This window comes from Tachypleus tridentatus, chromosome 4 (assembly GCF_004210375.1).
Source record: "Tachypleus tridentatus isolate NWPU-2018 chromosome 4, ASM421037v1, whole genome shotgun sequence".
Lineage (NCBI taxonomy): Eukaryota > Metazoa > Arthropoda > Merostomata > Xiphosura > Limulidae > Tachypleus > Tachypleus tridentatus.
In genome coordinates, this window is record NC_134828.1 from 49,860,968 (window position 1) to 49,882,271 (window position 21,304).

General features: G+C 29.1%; 1 protein-coding gene across 7 annotated transcripts in view; it reads right to left on the minus strand.

Annotated features, from left to right (window-relative positions):
- LOC143249099 (focadhesin) overlaps nucleotides 1–21,304 on the minus strand; it is a 122,347-nt gene continuing 101,043 nt past the window's right edge. For 4 of the 7 annotated variants that reach the window (XM_076498358.1, XM_076498359.1, XM_076498362.1 and 1 more), the window contains 10 exons: nucleotides 19,994–20,165; nucleotides 14,659–14,745; nucleotides 12,395–12,517; nucleotides 11,341–11,456; nucleotides 7,174–7,323; nucleotides 6,023–6,222; nucleotides 5,376–5,501; nucleotides 4,931–5,105; nucleotides 3,080–3,256; nucleotides 1–366 (listed from right to left, as the gene is read on the minus strand). In XM_076498358.1, the coding sequence (XP_076354473.1) occupies nucleotides 223–366; nucleotides 3,080–3,256; nucleotides 4,931–5,105; nucleotides 5,376–5,501; nucleotides 6,023–6,222; nucleotides 7,174–7,323; nucleotides 11,341–11,456; nucleotides 12,395–12,517; nucleotides 14,659–14,745; nucleotides 19,994–20,165 (1,470 nt within the window). In that variant the 3' untranslated portion in view covers nucleotides 1–222. Of the gene's footprint in view, nucleotides 392–3,079; nucleotides 3,257–4,930; nucleotides 5,106–5,369; nucleotides 5,507–6,022; nucleotides 6,223–7,173; nucleotides 7,324–11,340; nucleotides 11,457–12,394; nucleotides 12,518–14,658; nucleotides 14,746–19,993; nucleotides 20,166–21,304 lie in introns of those variants that run through there. The other 3 variants (XM_076498360.1, XR_013027523.1, XM_076498361.1) reach the window with 3 other exon arrangements.

Consider the following 21,304-nt stretch of genomic DNA (forward strand, 5'->3'; position numbering starts at 1 on the left):
TATTATGTATATATATATTTTATTCTTCAAATTAATTAGGCTTGAAATATCATGTTCTATACAGTTAGGTTTATCAGTTAGTCAGATAATTTCATAAAGCTACTTTTGAGAACTCTCATGTTTTGTTTTTCTTAAAAAATAGATTTAAGCAAGTCTAGCATTGTTACTTCTTTAGGGCTAAAATTTGTTATACTCTAAAGTCTCTATTCTCAATTACGTTTTTCAATCTGTTACAGCCTGAGTCCAAATTGAAGTCTTGGAAAATTCATGACACTCTCGTAAAGAACAGAGACAAGCCTTAACACAGCTCTGTACTCGTTTTGGTGTGTTAGAGTTTTGTTTCACAAATAGCAGTTGCTCTAACACCTGCAATAAAATATTTTACTGAGAGCTGTATAGAAAAATGAACATATTATTTCATAACATGTCATCTACAAAATTAAGCATGAATCATAAATTAGTTTAAAAAATTAACATAATTTCAACTAAGTGTTGAAATTTGTCATTTTTCTCTACTTCTCACGTTACATTTCACTGGAAGTCATCATCATAAGCTCTTACATAATCTTTTAACAAAAAATGCAATGAAACATCAAATAAACAACAGAATGGTTTTAAAGAAACCATGAACTGATGAACAGAATCAAGAAAAGAAATGTTTATAACATAAGAACAGAAGGAAACTTAGCAACACTATGAATGGTATAGTATGAAAAAAGAAAAAAAAAACACTTTGTATTGCTATGATATACAAGGCACATACTGAGGAAAAAAAAAATTATAACTACCAGGAGGTAAGAAATATAAAGAAAAGCATTATGATATGATACATAGAATTATCTAATAGAAAATTAATAACATTAAGATATTGAAAGAAGCATATAATGAACAACATAAAACTATATGTATTATGAATTAAAAATGAAAAACAGGTTAATACCAGTAGAGGCTTGTAAGGTAAAATACTTCTTTACATACATCTTCCATTTCCTTCCTTTAAAAATTTAAATCAAACATGTTTCTTGATATTAATTATATTTTAATTATAATAGTGTCCAAGTACATTAAAATATCCATTTATTGGAATAAAAAGTCATATAAACTGCAGATATTTTCTTTTTCCCACATTCCTCTTAAACTGTCCATTTCAAACTTAAAAGTGTTGTAAAAGTAACACTTCAAATCAATCTTTTATCTCCCACAAGCCATTGCTGACAAAACCCTTTTTTTAATAGCAGACTTCACTTTCAACATTGAAAACTTTTATTAATTGCTACTAAAACTTTAAACATGACTTAATATCTCTGCATAAAAAAAGAGAAAGTGCTTTAAAATAAAAACACAGAGCATGCCAAAACAGCATTGCTGTGCCAACAGAATAACATGGCTGGAGAAAGTAAGAAACATGCTTTGCAGGGACAAGGTGATTTCAGTTTACTGAAAATATTGTCATGTGTAGATATACTGTATATCTCATTCCAAAAAAAGTTACCATTTGCCATTATTAATAACATCAGAAAGGTTAGTAACATTATGGCCTACTTTTAGAATGAACAACAGACAAGTAATTATTACTATAATAAATGAGTTAATAACATAATTATACAAGACACAGAAATAATGACACGTACAATAATAATTCTGTGGTGTAAGAATACATGTAAGAAGAGTAACATTGTAGTATGAAGCTTAATAAAAGGCATACATCACATTATCAATTTATAAAATCTCTTTATCTTGATAAATGAATAAATACTTCACAGGTCTATGCTCTGTAAAACTGAAATTGTATATAACACCAAACACTTGTACAATATATAAAGATGAAATATTTTGAAATAACTTGTTCTTATTGAAGTTTTTGTCTTTTTTTACACAAAGAACAGAAGTTTGGAGAACAAAAACAGGCAAGTCTAAAAGATCTTGATACTTAAAACAATTGCATGAAGCTAATAAGTTAAAATAAGTCCATGGTAAGAGACTCATGGAAAAAAATTAAATGGAAGGTAAAGAAAAAAAAGAGAAAATGAGAGCATTAATCAAAATGACAAAAACTGTAAACATCTAATATTCATTTATTTTCTTTATTTTTCACCAAAATATTTTCTAACAGTCTATCATGTTTGTCTTTATCTGATGCTTCTGTGCAATATTTCTACACAACAAGATCTCAGACTTGCTTGTGTTTTCTAAGTTCTCTAAGTTTTCCTCACTTCAAAAACAAACCTAATAATTTTTTTTTTCAGTTTTTCTGGAATATTAGTTTCATAATCTGTGTAAGGAGATTTTCCAAACTTAATATAAAACAATATGGTACTGATTCTCATGTGAAGCTCTACTTGCAGATATTACAAACAATAAAAGAATTGCATTTTTTAAAAATAAAATAGCATGCCACAAAATGTTAAAATTGTTACAAATGCAGGGTTTCAATATATTTAGGGCCTGAAAGTAGTATCTACATGTATTATTGCACACTTTACTTAAAGAAGTTATACGACATACCAGAGTTAAATATATGTGCATGCTTTCATAGTGCCATATCAACATGGTATGTACTTGATGTCAGAGTTATCAGCTATTCACTCTACCCTACACTAATGAATTCTGAAAGTTCATAGTGGAGGAAAGTAAATACCAGAAATATGGGGATACTTAAAAACTGTACATATGTATTATCAAGATTATAGAAATTGGAAAAATGTTATATGCAAACAGTATGGTAGATAAAAGTATTTTTATTCTTCACATGAAAATCACTTTTCATTCTGACTTGTAATAGCCTAAGTCAGACTGATGTCAAGTATTCACAGACTTATCTCAAATACAAATCCTTTTGTACATTTTCTAAACACTTGTTACATTTTATGTAGATACATTTAGTATATTTGGAATTGTACTAAACATTCCAGTTCCAATATGATATCAGTCCAATGGAACAACTCCATGCATATTCAGTTAAAAATGACTCACAATTAGTGCTTTTCATAATACTTTTATCATGGCAAATGAACTTATTCTGACATTACTAATCCAAATAAGTCTTAGTAGCAATTAACATTTTACAGCGACATCTCACCTTTTCTATCACTTGTGACCAGGGCTCTTCAGCCATCAACAAAGACAAAGCAGTTGGAAGTGCTGTAAAAATTAAGGAGTTATTCATATTTCCTTCTGGCCACATGGTAATACTAATATCTGGTCTCACCCATCCTATTGCTGCCACTGCAAACAGCTGGAATCTGAAGTCAATTATCTGTTGTTTTACAAAAAGAAATAGAAGAAAGTTCAAAAATTTAATTTAAAGATATAACTTTAATACAACTATGTATAACCTTTCTCTACCTCACATAACCCTACATGACATAACTCACCCACTAGATAAGGAAGCTAAGTAAGCATAAATACTGATAGATGAGTTTATAAGCAGTGTTTAAGCATGCATAAAATAACAAAATACTTTCCATTTAAAAATCAGACATTATATACTGCTAGATGTGTGAGAAATTGAAAATCAGTAAGTGTTTACAGAGTGTGAAAAAGTGTTTCCTATTCTCTTCAATATTCAGCTATTGTAAAAACTACAAATTAAACTATTAAAAATATGCCTAAAGATCAATATTACTACAATGGTAGCATATTAAACATAAATTCATTATTGTTACAGATACCTACATGGTATTTTAATGTTATGCAATCCACTTGTGGTTAAAATTCTTAAGTTTAATAGCTCGTACACAAGAAACTGTGAGCAGCTAATATACACTATCAAGAGAGACAGTTTAAGTATATTTCCAGCTGTATCTCATTAGCCACAGGAAAAAAACTTCCAAGAATTTCTTCCCGTGTGAAACAACATTCTAATATTTCTAATTTTAAAGTCGGCTATGCCCACTTACAAAGCCAAAGTTGTGTTACCAAGAGACAGCTTAAAGTTGAATATTATGTTTAAAACCAATAGAAAAAACAGATCTGATACTATTTAGTTATAGTTTGAAGAAACTTCTACCTGTATATGATCTGTAGTGTGACATAGAAAATGTACATTGTTCTCTTGAAGTGTATATAGTACTTAGAAAGTGTTTCTCATCTTATTAATTTGCTAAACAGATTGCATTTAGGTTTTGAATTAATATCTTAATTATGTGTTATTTGGGTTTTAAAATGCATGTCTCAAATGTTTATGACTTTTACATGCTTAACCTGTTGTAGCTCGGTTTGTCAAACTGTCTAAGCAAGATGGTGTCATTCACACATTTTACAAATTGATTCTTATGTTAGTTAGTTTCAAGCTTACTACTAATATATTTTCCCATGTTAACATTTCTCAAATTAATTATCTAATAAAACATATTTCTTTTAAAACAGACTTCGTTCTTTATACTTTTGTTTAAATCAACCAGGGAAGGCTTTAAAGTTTAAGACAAAGCTTATGTCAACTCATGTTAGATAGCCTTAATAAGCTTTACCAATAAAGTTTGTTTTTAAATAAAAACATTTTATCTACACCAAACAACTATTTCTTTATGTTTTTATTACATTCTTTGCATTTCACAGGTGATTTGTAAGACAATTATTAAAAGGATCAAGACAATCATTAAAATCACTATGTTTAAACTTCAAACTGTTTACCAAAACAATATGCAAAACAAAAACGAAGAAATTAAAATATATCATTACATAGTAAATATTAATTTCCAGGGTACTAAACAGTATAGCTTTTGGAAAAAAAAACAAAAAACATTTAAAATTAAAATCAGATTATAATTATATTTGATAAAATTACAAATGAAATTTAAGTAAAAAGCAAAAAGGTTTGAAATCATAATAAAAAAGAAAAAGAAAAGCAGCAACAGTAAATATTTACTGGTCTTTTTGTTGTCTACATATCAAGTAGATGTACAAGTTTTAGTTGTTTCTAGTTCTATACCTCTGACAAAGGTACCAAGCAACTCTTCACTTTTCCTTCCAAGTACATCTTTATCTTAAATAGTAACTCCAGGAACCACTTCAGGCATGATGCTGGCTCAAAGCTCTGTTTATATTCTGTACTTCTGGCCTTGGAAGTAGTTTTTAAAATGCACTGTATAATTCTTTTCTGTTCACTGTAAATACACACACAGAGTATTAAAAACAAATACTATCAAAACAGTTGTAATAACACTAGAAAAGCTATAAATCAACAGTTAATATAAAAATTCTATTTAACTCTATGGAGGTTATCTTTTCAAACTTTTTATAAAAATATGTAACTCCCTCCAGTATGAACTATAAATTCCAAAAGAAAAGGATACATACTTGCACTGCTTAACCTTTCAATTAAAATATTCTTGTATTATATTACTTTCAATTAAAATAAGAATGTAATGTGTCACCTTTCAATTAATCCCTCACTTGCATCAACACAAGTATTCAAACAACTTGGTGGTCTCTTGTTGTTGATGATTAGTTCACACTGTATGGCAGTCATTGGGTATATACTTTCAAAATCATTACAGTCACTGTTCTTCACAAGATTGTTCACAGTTTCATCCAAGAGTTGCCAAAAACATGCAAATATAAATAGTAAAATACCTTGTAAATTAATATATATAATGAAAAGTTATGTGCACATGGTAAAATTATAACCACCTTTAAATATTATGCTAATCATGTCAGTCAAAGCATACAAAAAGATAAATTGTAAATCCATTATGTAAATATTGAGTTTACCATACTAAATAATACATTGATACATATTGAAAAGAAACTTCATAAAAATAATCAATTCTTTTATAAAGAGAAAAATAACTATAATGCGACTGAAAAAATGAAAATACATAGTAAAGGTCCAAATGTACTTAGCTTATGGCAAGTATTATTGTCAGAAAGAACTAATTAACTGCATATACTTTCAAACAGATCTTTTTGTACTACTTTCCCTTTCAGACAGTTTCTTGTCTATGTTACTAGTATTTAAGGATTTGTTTTTTAACCTAACTAGTTCTTTAACAATATAATCTCAGACTACAACCATACATACTTTTTCACTGGTTCCAGAATGTTGTCCAAAGTTTCATCAGGAAGTTGGCACAAACATTCAGACAGCAAAGGTAGAAGTCTAGCATCTTCAAATTGGACAAAGTGAGAGTTGATCCCAACCACAATGTTACTTAAAGTGTTATGCAGTGTTCTGGTAACTCCTTGAGGGGGATCATTCACTAACATAGCCTCACATAGTCCCTAACAAAACAACAGTTCAGTTCAACTAATCAATGACAAATTGTTTTGAACATCTTTAATTTTTTCTTATTAAAATATTTTATATATTCCACATACATGATTTCTGCTTTTAAAGATGTCCTTCCAAATCACTCACTTTACTGATTTAGAAATATTAGTTTTTCCCAGAATAGTTCACTGTATGTACTTTTCACAAAGTTTATAATTATAAAAACATCATTAAAATATAATTTTGTAACTGTATACCTACTGCGATGAAAAAAAGAAGTATTCTTGTATCCGTTTTACACAAACATATGGGCCACAGTAAACATCAGGTTAAATTTGAGCATTTTTCATCTTAACCTTTCTGGGACTTAACTATATGAAAAATATATCCACATTTTTTTACAAAATAATGTTATATTACAGTATTACTATCACCATAAACAGTGAGAATAAAATCAATTGTTGACAGTCTCAAATTTATTTAGACACAGAAATAATTTATTTTAACAAAAGACTTTTCAAATCATACTAATAATAACTGCAAGATATAAAAATATTCACATGTATTTCAGTATGATACTTGTAAATAGGTGCATTAAATGATTATGAAACAAATAAAGGTAAAAAAATCAGGATTCAGGAAAATCTTTAAAGAATGACTGTCTGAGAAATGAGAGTTTATTTGTTATCAGAAGAGTAATTTTTGATAAATCAACAAAGTTCAATGTAATGAATCCAATGACTTAGAGCTCAAAAGCATCACTAATATCTTTAAAGTGAATTTTAAAATAACAGAAGAAAAGAGAAAATAAGTATAAAATTTAACTGTAAAGATAAAAACAGACAATGAGATGGTGATGTTAATTCGTGTAGTAGCTCCCACTTTGGTCTCAAGAATCAACAGACCAATATCTGAACTAACCTTTAACCAAAAAGTATATTCTTAAATTTATGCTTTATTACCTTTAGGGCTGCAGCACCCTTTTCATTCATCTTCTCTGGAAGAATAGCTGCCTCCTCAACCATGTGTTTAAGAAACAACTCCAGTTTAGGCACAGGAAGTGATTTGATTAATAAAGGTAAACAAGACATCAGCATAGTCTGACTGTCATTCTGGTGAAGAAACATACAGTTAAATAGACTGATAAAAACAGTACTCTTTTACACTTGCCTTTCAACATATAAGGCAAATCAATGAAAAAAACTTTTGTTAACCAACCTTAGCACAACACATACACTAAATTTCAAAATAGTTTAAGAAATTATCATTTGAGACTAGAAATTTCACTAAAATCTTCATATGTACAAGATTACTATTGATTTTAGCATACAAGCATTAAGATGATACCAGATCAGGAGCCACCTTGAAAATTTCACCTACTGAACAAGTTCCATTTACTTGTCATATCAGCTCAAATGCTGTTAAAACAGCTCCTTCATTCCATTGAACAGCTAGTGTTTAATGAAAATAATGCCTTCACTTGGTCTAATGGGGCAAACTCTAGTATGATATTTCCTTTACTTGGTCAATCAGCTCATGCAAACTCAACAACTGATGCTTCAATTGGTTAATTAGTTTATGCATCATTTAAAAATTCTATTGGTTATTCCACTCAATCACTAGTGAAAAATCTCTTATACTGTTTGTTTTACAGCAAATATACACTGGTTTATCTGCTATGTCAACCAAGGGGAATCAAATCCCAGATTTCAATGTTGTAAGTTGTATAAACTTCCTTCTAAAGCACCAGGGAACATATCTCCTTCACTTGGCCAACTAAAGAGCTCAAGTTTTATCATCATATTGTCAGTTAGCTCAATATTATTGAACAGCTACCTAATTTTCCACATAATTATTTTTACTTTAAGAAGTATTATTAAAAAACAACTCTCATTCACTAGCCAATGAATTTTAGTATTACTGAAAAAATACACCCTATTAGCTTAAGTACTATTGTTTGCTCATTTGTTGAATTTTGCACAAAGCTATTCAAGATATATCAACACTAGTCATCTCAAATTTAGAAGTGAAAGACCAAGGAGAAAGCAGTTATGCAAAACCCACCAACACCAGGTCTTAAGCAATTATAACTGAATAATGGGATTGAGCATTGCATTATAATATTCCCATGGCAGAAAAAGTATTTTCAGTAATGGGAGTCAAACCTTTGATCTGTAGATTGAGAGTTAAACACACTAACCATCAGGCCATGCTGTGCCTAAGCACTATTGAAAAATTTCACTAAGCCAATCATTTTAAGTAATATTGATAAAGTTATCCACTCAACTGAAAGAACTGTTGTACCATTTCCCTTGGTCAAACAACTTATAAAAGTAATGTTCAAAAATGACACAAGATTAATCGGAGTAAATGTTTAAAAAACTGCACTTGACCAGTGTATTAAAATAACCTCATCGCTTGTCCAACTAGTTTGATATTTTATGAAGTTAAAAGTAGAAGAAAAAATAATTTGATGACGAGAAACCCACTTGAAATAAAAATATATCTCAGAATGGCATTAACACTTTCATTGATTAGGAGAGAACAATGTTTCAACCTTCCTAGGTCATCTTCAGGTTAAGAAAGAGAAAGTTTGAATGTGACCATTAATGGACACGTCTTAGGGATGAGAGTATAAATGGGTACAGGATTGTAGGGTAGGTTGCAGATGGATGTTAGGTTACTAATTAGTATAAGTATAAAGGTGTTCCTTTATATTGGTTTAATTTTGGTTTCATTTCCTGTATAAGTAGGGCTTCTTTGATTTTGCATTTCAGGTTAAGAAATGAGAGTTTGAATGTGACCATTGACAAACACGTCTTAGGGACAATAGTATGAACAGGTATGAGGTTGTAGGGTAGGTTGCAGATGGATGTTAGATTACTAATTAGTATAGGTATAAAGGTGTTCCTTTATATTGGTTTAATTTTGGTTTTAGTTGCTGTATAAGTAGGGTTTCTTTGATTTTGCATTTTTTTATATTTGTTTCCCTATTTAATATCTGGTGGTTTTCTATGGTTATGACGTGTTTATTTGAGTTGCAGTGTTCAACAACGTATGAAGGTGTTTCTTTGTGTTCTTTGAATCTAGTTTCCATTTTTTATGCTTGTTTCTCCGATGTAGAAGTCGTGGCAGTTGTTGCATTGTATTTTATAAATTACGTTGGTGTTGTGTTTGTCAGTGTAGATTCTACATTAATAAACATTATTTCACAGAAAAGAAATTTAAAAAATAACCTCACACAAAAAGATATTAATTCTATAAACAACTTGAAACAAGACACCAACATCAAAATTCTAAAAGCAGATAAAGACAATGCTAAGTTAAAATGAACACAAATGAATACATTAAAACAATGGACATCTTGTCATACGCAAACATTTAAAATACTAAACACAAATCCAACAAAAGCTCATGAAAACCAGTTAAACAAAATACTACTACAAATGAAAAAAACCAACACAATCTCAGAAAACATTTATTCTTACCTACAAAAGACTGACTCATGCACACCACAACTATACGGCACCCCCCAAACCTCACAAACCTGATTGTCCACTACAATCCATAATGTAGGCCTATGATTCATTTAACTGCAACCTAAATGTATAGCGTGGGAATTTTCTAAACATGTAACATCAGCTGGCCCCTTTTTTGAAAACTCTTTTAACTTTAAATGCATTCTTAATCAATTAAATCATAAAGCCTTAATGGCCAGTTTTGATTCAATCTCCTTCTTCACAGAAGTCCCCACAACTGAAGCCTGCAAGATAGCTTTAGATCTTTATATCCAAGACCCCAACCTATTGATAAGACATTCCAGCAACCAATTAGTAACCCTTATAGAATTTACTACCACCAAAACTAACTTTATGTTCAATAACCAAAACTACCTACAAATAAATGGCCTAAGTATGGGGAATTCCATGTCACCAGTTTTAGCCAACATTTTTATGACACAGATTGAATCACAAGTATGTTGATGATATAATAGCTGGATGCACATCTACAGAACACACACTTGTTTTTTTCTATCACATTAACTCGATACACCCCAATATTAAGTTCACCTGTGAACAGGAGAAAACTAACCAAGTAGCATTTCTTAACCCTAAAATCACTAGAACTGATACACAATCCAAAACAGAAATCCACATAAAAATCACCCATACTGGATTATACATTCCCTGGGACTCTGCACTTGAAACAAAACAACAAACATATTATGAAACCAAATAAAAACAGCCATAAAACCATGCTCACCTGATAAAATTAACAATGAAATCAACAAAATAAAACAACACTTCATTAACAAATTTCCTCAAAAAAAACATGGAAAAAATTATATGCACACACCTAGACCAACAACAAACAAACAACAATAAATCCCATTTATACTCTTGTCCTTAAGATGTGTCCATCAATGGTCACATTCAAACTCTTTCCTAACCTGAAGATGACTTAGGAAGCTCTCTCCTTATCAATAAAAGTGATAATATCCATACCAGCCGTTCTGATATGAAAAATAATTTGATCTTCCCGAGATGAAATATGATCAACTTTTTAGCTAGAAATAAGACTAAGTAAATTCTTTGTAGCTGCACTCAAGTATATTTAATATGGCTTCTCAACAAATAATTTAGAGAGATAAAATAACTATCTTTGCAGTTTAATATTTTTATTTTAAAAAGGTACAAAAATTATAAGTGATTATTTGCTGTTGAAAACTTAAACATACTAAAATTACAGCATTAAAATACTACTGATTTCTACAGTTTATTTAAAGCAACTTTAAAAAACAAGCATGAAAAATTCAAAACATTTTATTTTTTAAAGGTAAGTTTCAAGCTAAAACATAAGAAGCATTCAACAGTCAACAGTGTATTAAACTATTTAATAAAACTATTTAATGGAAAGCATGGTTATAATACTGACTAACTGTTTTGTTTAAATTCCTTTAATACATCATTCTTCTAGCAAAAAATGCATAAAACAATAAATTAGAAGCAGCTGATACCAGTAATATTTATTTAAGATCATGAATATTGTTACATCAAACAGAAAAACAACTTTTGGGAAATCAGTTAATACTATTACACCCCAATGACAGCAGATTTTGTATAACTTACCGATAAAGAAGTAACCAGAGGAGGAACCATCCATGAGGCTAGTAGAGAAGAAGCATTACTCGATGTTTTACTTTGATGAAGACAAATTTCCAAACTGTCCAATGTAGCACTTGAAACTTTTAAAATATACAGTAATGAAATCTCTTGGTTTATCAGTAATAAAGGTATCAATTTTTCCTAAATTTACTGAAAACTTTGATAATCATATCAATCAGCTGTATGAAATTCAACTATCACAGAATGGAAAAAGTATTAATCAAAATATAAATTATTAATAAAAGCATTAATACAAATAATTAACACATAAATAAATAAGTTAATTAACCTTTATGATGTGTTATGAGATGTATTGTTAAAGATTAATCTATTGTTGTTTTTTTTATATTATCAGTATATCAAGCACAGTTAGATAAGGGTAGTATAGGAGTGTTTGATGACATTGAATGAAATCCATAGTTGCTATATGTAATGTTAAAAACATCTAATCACTATAAAAGCTTTCAAATAACACAAATAAAACCTAAGATGAATAAACTTTTTGCACTGGCAAAATATCAAAAACTATACATTACAGTACTAATGTTTGAACAAGTCCATTGCTCATGTTCCCATTCTTAGCATCTTTTATTTTATACATTTAAGAATGTAATCTGTGACTTCCCACCAATGTAAACTGATAAAACTTTTCAAAAAATTATAGATGCTCCTTGTTTATAAATCTACAGGTAAATTAACAAATTTAGGAGGAAAATTTAAAACTATCATGATAACTGACTCTTTCTTTAAAACATAAACTTCTGTGAAATTACAGTTATCAAATATGCAATAATGTATAGTTCATTCTTTATAAATCAAGACTTGTGGCATTTGGATGAAGTTATTTCAAGTAAAGTGTTTCACATCCAGTATTATTTTTTACTTCCTAAAAAAAACTCAAAAAGTACAAAATTTTAGGTATGGTTAACAAATGAACTTACTTAAAAAACAACAGTAGTTGTACAATGTAGCAAAGATTCATATAATTCATATTTTCTTTAAACAAAAATACACTTACCATTTTTCATACGAAGAAATGGAGTTAGCACAGACGACCAATTTATGGGTGGAAGAGGACGAGAAAACTCTTGATTAAGAACACGTAGAGATGTAAACACATGTGGCTGAGAAATATTTATAGCTGCAAAATGACAAAAAAATTGAATGACAAAATATCAGTAGATAGTGTCTTTTTACTCAAACAAATGTCAGTCCATAATATGTACGAGGCTTCTATGTCCTTTGTAACCTGACATACAGTAATATAAACTGAGTTAGGTGTGTGAATTTTAGAAAGGCATTGCACCTAATTTATTCATTGATATTACACAGCAGACCAACTCTTTAATGATAATATTACAAATTTATATTATTTTCATCAAAGGTAAAACTGTGAATAGAATTTGTGATGTTGAGACCTAATGATTCATCAACTTCTATTGACTAGAGTTTTTGCCTATTCAAGGTTCATCAACAAACTGTGTTGATGCAAAAGTGCAGACACAGAAGTAAGTGTGAAGCATTTGTAGCATTTTACAATATTTTAAATGCTTCAAGAATTGAGAAAATACAAATCTCATAAAATTCTCTGTCTGGCACACATATGGACAATAAGTAGAAATAATGTGCACATTTATTGAACTAATAAACAATAATGCTTGACCAAGAAAGAAAATTTATGTGTCAAACATAAACCAAGGTGGATTCCAGACACTATGTAGAACTAAATATTTATGTTATCTACATAAACAGGGACAACTGTAGCAAAAAGAAAGCTATGAGAAAGTTTATGTTAGCTTCATTAAAGGCAGGAAAAGAATTCTATAAAAAGCATTTGAAAAAAACCAAAGACTTGAAACTTTGTTTGGAAAGAAGATAAGGAGAAATATTCTTTGTTAGATTGTTTAGGCAGAGTATTCATGATGAAACTTTGTAGAATGGATGCCAACTACCTGTTGTGGAGACACAAGCATAGAGGACAATGTTTCAAAAGGCTGAAGACTTTAGAAACTTCATCCTCTAGAACTGTGTCTCCACAACAGGTAGAATGGATGCCAACTACCTGTTGTGGAGACACAAGCATAGAGGACAATGTTTCAAAAGGCTAAAGACTTTAGAAACTTCATCTTCTACAATTGTGTCTCCACAACAGGCAGTTGACATCTATTCTACAAAGTTTCATCAAGGAGAAATACTTGCAAGCTAGCTGTCAATTTACAGTCTTCGATCATAACAAATTACTGAATTAGTTTTGATATTAGTTATGAGAATTATGATAAGTTAACAAAATTTAGCCTATTAAGTGACAGACCTTCTTTAAAGATTATATATAACACTATTTAGAAAATCATTAAAATACTAAAGAAAACTGTATTTGAACTGATGTTTTTGGACCCAAAATCAATTGTCTGAAGCTGACAACAAAGCCAGTAGACTTGTTATTAACCTTCTCCAATGTTACCAAATCCTATAGTTTCAGACATAATGCAATTAACTGTCCTCCAGCAGATTCAGAATAACTATCATTCATCTTCGATGTAACAACTGCTTTTTCCATCAAACCAATAGCATAGTTGGGAAATGAATGTATAATATAACATAGAACTCAAAGTACATCTGAGAACACTTCTGATAACATTTTTTAATTGATAATTTGTTGATTATAATAAATAACTTGATGAATACTGTAGAAGGTTTAATTAATGAAACACTGAGTACTCATGATAAAACATTTGAATACAACATATTAAAGATTTTATGTGGTTTTTGACATCAGTCTCAGAGTCAATTCTTTATTCTAGCTGTAAACTTCCTTGATTTAATGACTCATGTTCTCCACTCGCACCTGCATAAGTGGATTCAAAATAAATTTATTTGTAACTGAATTTAAAATCACACTCCAAATGGCTAGTCTAAACAGTTTCCTATTACAGGTGCAGCAAGTCAAATAATAAGTCTTTACATCACAGATTATATTTTCAATTTTTATCTTTATTAAAAAAACAATAACCTGTAATACAACATTAGTAGATAGTTTCATCATTGTAAAATATAGAGAGTAACACAATACAGTCAATAGTTTTGCCAGTCAAATATATAGTGATACACCAGCAGATAGTTTCACCATAAACATATTTAATGTAAATAATGATTTCCAACTTTAATATAGATAAATCTAATAAATAAATGTAATTAATTTCTAGCATTCAAAATCCATATTGTATTTACTGAAATCCAAACATTAAGACATATATATAACACGTATTTCAATGTTTCCTTTACCATTAACTGGCTTATGCCATTCTGAAAGCAATCCTACAAGTGGTCGCAGAACACTTTTAGCAGGAAGGTAGGAATAGTCAGATGGCACTAAAATAGAACAAAAACACATAAAGCAGTTAAAACTAATAAACAAAGATATGACAGAGTTAAATTTTAAAATAACTAGCATCTTTTCCATATTTAACTCAAACAACTAGTGATGGATCAATTACAGTTTTATTGCACAACAAAGGAAACAAAAACTTACTGGATGAAATAGTTTGGAAACTATAGATGAACTTTATACAGAATTATATAGTTTCTGAATATAGTATTTATTACTTTTATATGTGATATTTCTATAAGTGGGAAGCTTTGAAAATTTGAAAAGGTTTTATTGCAATATTTTCTTTTGTTGCACATTTTAGTTACTGATTTTCATATTTTCCTACATTTTCAAAAACTTTCCTGTAAAGCTTTTTTCATTAACCCTACAGTTACTGTGTTTGTTGACTTGCATTCAAGATTTTATTGAACTACTAGTTTATGAATTTATGTCAATAAGTTTGGTATCAAATTACAGATTATAATTCAACTTTTAGTATTATATATTAATTAAATATTAATTTAAAAATAAATTTTAAAAGAACACACTAAATACTGATTTTTATGTATACGTGGTATGTTGAATGGAGTATTGATTTCAATTATACATCTGATATGACAAATACAAAATCTACATTTTTGTATGAATTAAAAATTCAAATTACCAATACTTACTTCCTCTACTTTCTATATGATGAAATATCACTCATATTCTGAAACACACAGTGGCTCCACATACCACTTTCCATTTCTGGTAACACTTCCTTATGACTTTTGATTATTTCAAATGTATATACAAAACTAAAAAAATTATTTCATTACACGTTGTCCATAAGAATTTTGATAGGCTTAGCAACTAATGGCAAATAGCAACTGAGCATACTTCTTTAATTATTGTTATATACTTTAAGAAAAATAACTTTAAGAAATTATCTGTAAATAGTAATAATATATTAATGATAAATTATCATAAATGAAATGTGACTGTATTTTATGCTAAAACACAGCCAAGACCAGTAAAGACCAGTTTTATATTTTTGAATATCATAACATGAATGCATATGCATTGCATCAATGCAAGTTTTGCAATGTTAGCCAGGCATAACTGAAAGGCCAGTATAATAAAAATAACAAATAAATACAAATGTATAATATGTTAAGAGATTTAAGCAGTTTATACAAAACATTTGTGTTTTCATATTATAATCTGTAGTCATTCTAGAATGAAAAGGCATAATTTATATTCTTTTCTCAATTTTTTACTGTGGTTTGATTGGTCAAATTGACAAACCCCATATAGTTAGGGTAGGAAAGTAAGAGACAAAATATAAAGTCTTATAAAACAAATAACTGAAATGTATTTAAGTTGTTTTAGAGGTCACACAAATAATATCTGAGATTTTGGGGATAAAGAATAGTTTTTAATCATAATATGAAAATCACTTTGTACTCAGACTAGTAACAAAACAGGCTTGATATTTTCACAAACAAATCTTTGATAAAAAATACCCCATTAAAAAGCTGATTTTTGTGCACAAAAGACTGTCAATCTTTTAGTCACTAAAAGTCTACCAAATTTTGTGAAGATACACATACTGAATCAGAAGTTATAGTATAAATACTTAACATGTGCAAATGTGTATATTATACCAAATCCACTGCAAGAGGGTTAACCAGGACTGACATACGTAACATGTTTTAAACCAGTTTTACATTAATTTATATCTAGATGTATCTTTTTTTCTTGTTTGAAGATTTTGTTTCCCAATTCAAGCAGTTGCTTAGGCAGATACAGATTAAAATAAACACAATAGCCTTTTTGGTGGAACAAAACTTGAAATGGTTTAGTACAAAATGTTTTAACTAACCCTATTTCATCTTACTTCATAGAAAAAAACATTTCTTTTCACATGGTACTGAAACATCGTAATCCAACTGAAGTATAAAATAATAAAGCAAGCTTTAAAAACAAAAGTCAGAACTGTAATTGTGGCAAAATTTCTTCACACATTTTCCCTTCTAGCAACTAAATATCAAGCTAAGCTTTTGTCACTTTGTTTCATGCTCTACTGAACCAGAAGAAAAAAAAATCTTTCATTATAGTCATGGTTAATATTATACCAGCTTGTGACTTCTCACACCTGAAATATAGCACAATACATCACACTGTGACAACCATGATTAAGAAACAATGATGGGCTAAAACTAACAAAAAACATGTCTATTAACCCTTTCAGTACGGGCTTAGTATAACACACGAGTTCATTTACAAATTTGCACATATTAAGTATTTGCACCATAGCTTTTGATACAGCATGTGTATCTTCACAAAATTTGGTAGACTTTTAGTAAAGATAATACATATATTGCATATAAAAATCAGGTTTTTAATGAAATATTTTTACTAAAGATTTATTTATTTGTAAAATAGTCTCTCTTTTGTTAATAGTCTGAATGCAAAGTGATTTCACATTATGATTACAAAACTATTCTTCATTCAAAAAATCGAATATTGTTTGTGTAATCTCTAGGATCTCCAAAATATATTTCAAATGTTTGTTTTCAATAAGAATTTATATCTGGTCTATTATTTTCTCTATTCCAACTAGATGGGGTCTGTCACTTGACCAACCTTGTAACAATCATAAAAAAATTAGAAAATGAATATAAATTGTGCTTTTTCTACGCTAGAATAACATGAATTTGCAAATGTTTAGTCTAGCTAGCTTAAGTCTCATAACACTATATATTTACATACATATTTATTTATTTTTTTTATTATACTGACCTTCAAGTCCTGCCTAGCTAGCATTACATAAATTACATTGATGCTGGGCACGAGTATTCATGTCACGTACCCAGTAATATAAAACTGACTTTTAGTGTTCTCTGTCTTGGCTGTGTTTCAGTTGACTAGTATTTTGTAATATACAGTCACATTTTAATTATTACACATTATGTATATGTATATAGATTATTGCTATTTAGAAATAAATCATTAAACGTATTTTTCTTAAAATATAGAACAATAAATCATGAAGTAAAGCAAACAATTATCTCCTCTCACTTGTGGAGGATTGTTGTGCAGACAACTGCCTGCAGGCAATAAAGGTTGATATAAATGTGGGATGTTGTGGGCTTGAGTACCCACATCTCATTCTCCCAATTTCTAATTTTCTTATGTGAGATTGGTGAATTGGAAGTTAATACTAATAGACTGTGTATCCTCTCTGCAATGTGGGTTCTACTTCTGAAGTCACTGCCAAAACCAAGGATACGTTTTATAATCCCAAGACGTAGCTTGTACTCTGGGATCCATGTTTTTAATTTTTAAAAAAATGTGCAACATATTTAAAATAAAAGTTTTTTTAAATTCATGTTAATGTGTTTTGGTTTATATTTAAATATTTTATGGTTATAATATACACACACACACACACACACACAATTTAATAACCAAATATTCATAAATAATTTTACTCACACCATAGAATTCTACTATAGCTTATTAAGCTTAGTAACTAAGGTGTATTTAGATTTTAAAAAAATATGAAACTTTGAGCAGACTAAGACAACAACCTATCTCCTTGGAAACTTCGAAAGAACATAGCCTTTTCACAGATTAAAATGGGACATTCTAAGCTGTTTATTAGTTATTCACATGCCATACATTAAAGTAAGTGTATATAAGTAACTATTTCCAAAAATGGAAAGAGGTGAATGAAGCTACTGTATTTGATTCAATACATAAGCCATATCTCAGTCAAATAAAATGATACAAGGTTCTTATTTTATATTCTAGCTTCATAGTATCAGTAATTTGAGTTCCCAATTTTTACAAAACTACAGACTTAGTATTTTGACATCACAGACATCTAATTTTAAACAGTGCTGCAAACAATATACCACATGACTCACTGAAATCTATATTTAGATATGTTCTATTATTATTTACTTTTAAATTAAGAAATTAACTCATATATTATATTAAAGTTTGAATTATAATCTACAATTTTATTCCAAACTTATTGACATAAATTCATAAAATAGTAGTTCAATAAAATTTTGAATGTATGTCAACAAATGAGATGAGGGATGACATGACCTTTTACCTATGACCCGTAGTAAAAGGGTTAAAAATATGATGTCAAATTAGCACTGTTTTGCTCAAAACTCATTGCACTTTCCTCCTAAGGGACTATAAGTGTGATATAATGCTAAGAAAAAATTCAGAAAATTTCCAAACAATACCCTTTTCATTCAGAGCTAAAATCAACTAAAAATCAAAATTTACAAGTTGTTTTAATTTTAGTCCATAAATAAAATTCAACTCTGAGGTTCTTTCTTTTTTTTGCATGATTGAAAGAATTACTACAAATTTATTTTAATTCAACAGTGAAATTCTTTCACTCAAGGAAAGACACAATATCATGGGATGACAAAGTTAAAGCAAGAATATAAGTGGAAATGCTGCCATATAATTGCTTTTGGTACTATATAACATACGCATACAAAATAAGAAGTAATGTATCCTCAAGATCTACCTATTGCACCTTTTCTTTTCTTCTTTAATATTTCACTTTATGCTGCTAAATGTACTAACTTGCAGTGAATGCAGAATCTTCACAATTTTTTGCCATATCTTCAAAGGCTAACCCAAATGATGCTTCAAATACAAGATAATCACCATCTTGTTTGTTATTTGATGTTTTGAGAATATTATAAATCTGTTCATATCTTTAACCTAAACCAAGATATTTAAAATATTTTAAATAAAACATAAGCATACCCTTGAGAGTTAGGACTTAGTTTATCTTACCTGAAAAGTATTTAGTTTCAAGTTTTAAAAGCAGTAACAACTTATCAGTCTACTATTAAAGGCCAATTATTATAAAATCAACAAAGAAGTAACCAAGCTAATTACACATCTAGGTTTAAAAGTTCTAAAATTACAAATATAAAAAAGACACTTCAAAAACAAAGCAAAAAATTTTATATAATATTGAATGAATGTAGTTTTTATATATAACTATTATCAAATCAATATGCATTATTTGATATCAAAAATTGGGCAGGAAAAAATAAACATACATACTTATTCAAATATATTCTGAAATGAAAACAAATTTCATGATAACATAGTACAAAGCAGTTGTAAAATGCAATATTCAAATGTTGTCTTTTAAAATATATTTTACATAGTTTTAAAAATTCACCATTTGTATTCAAAAACACATTAAATAACACATACCTGAAGATGATGACTGGTTTTTGCCAGCCTGAACATTAAATATTTCCCCAACTATCCATGAACAACTGTTTAAAAGACCAATATCATGGGATGTTTTTAGAAACTGTGCTAATGTTGTAAGAAGTTCTGTCAAGCCAACAATAGGATCCCCAACTGGAGATCCAGAGTCAATCTGGAATACACAGATAGCATTTTGAGTTATTAAGGACAACATACAGCATATCTGATCAGCATGAAGAGCATCAGTATGATTTTTTCTCATTATTAGACTTTGTCTTCACAAAACCAGGGCCTAATTTTGTACCATATTTATTAACCAAATGTATATATAACCTGTATTAAATGTTTTTCATCATATTAATTATGGCTATAAATTCTAAACAATGAAATTCAACATATTAATAGGGTTCATATAAGACATGTTTATCTACAGCTTAATAACACAAAGGGTTTCAGGGCCTGAGTTAAGCATCTTACTCAGATCCTCATTTGCCACTGATATGCGAGAAATACATATACAACAATGATCTATAAATTTTCGTTAGCTGTGATTATCTTAAAGCAGAATTACATTCAAACCTGAAGCGAGAAGTTATGTAATAGTAACATTAAGCAGAGCAAAGTTATAATAAAGGCTGTTGTAATAACAGTATCATTTCCTGCATTTTGGTTTTATATCTCAAATTACTGTCAAGTCTCAAAGAATAAATATAAGTACCCAATAAAACCTGAATCAATTGGAATCCTAACAGAATGGTATTCTGGAACAAACTAAGAAAAATTTATGACTTAATTTGCTATAACAAAATAATTAATAAAGCAAAATGGAATTAAAATGATCACTGCAAAGAGATACTTTTTTCACATCATGTTAGACCCAACAGACTTGACCACTCCATGAAATCAGGCCAGAGGCAATTGCCTTCCTCCTACTCTCCCAGCAATACAGTTCTCCACATTTATTCAGGTCATTATTTACATCCAAAATTGATACCATTAAACAGACCCTTCATAAAAAGTGTAAGTTTTCCAAAAGATAGTTTTATATTTAAAAATGTTTTATCACAAAAATCTTTCTAGTTAACATAAAGATAAGTCTTTATGCTTGAGGAAGTTCTGAATTTTTTTTACAACATGAAGTGTATCCTTGAAAATAAAAGCCCTGATACTATAGTGATTGTGACTAAACATAAGTACATTCTATAACTTTAGTTTGTACACATAAAATGTTAAATTTATATTTTATAAGTGCATGCATGTCTCTAAAAGCATTAAGCAGTTTCAGTTCATGATGACAAGAAATCCACTTGA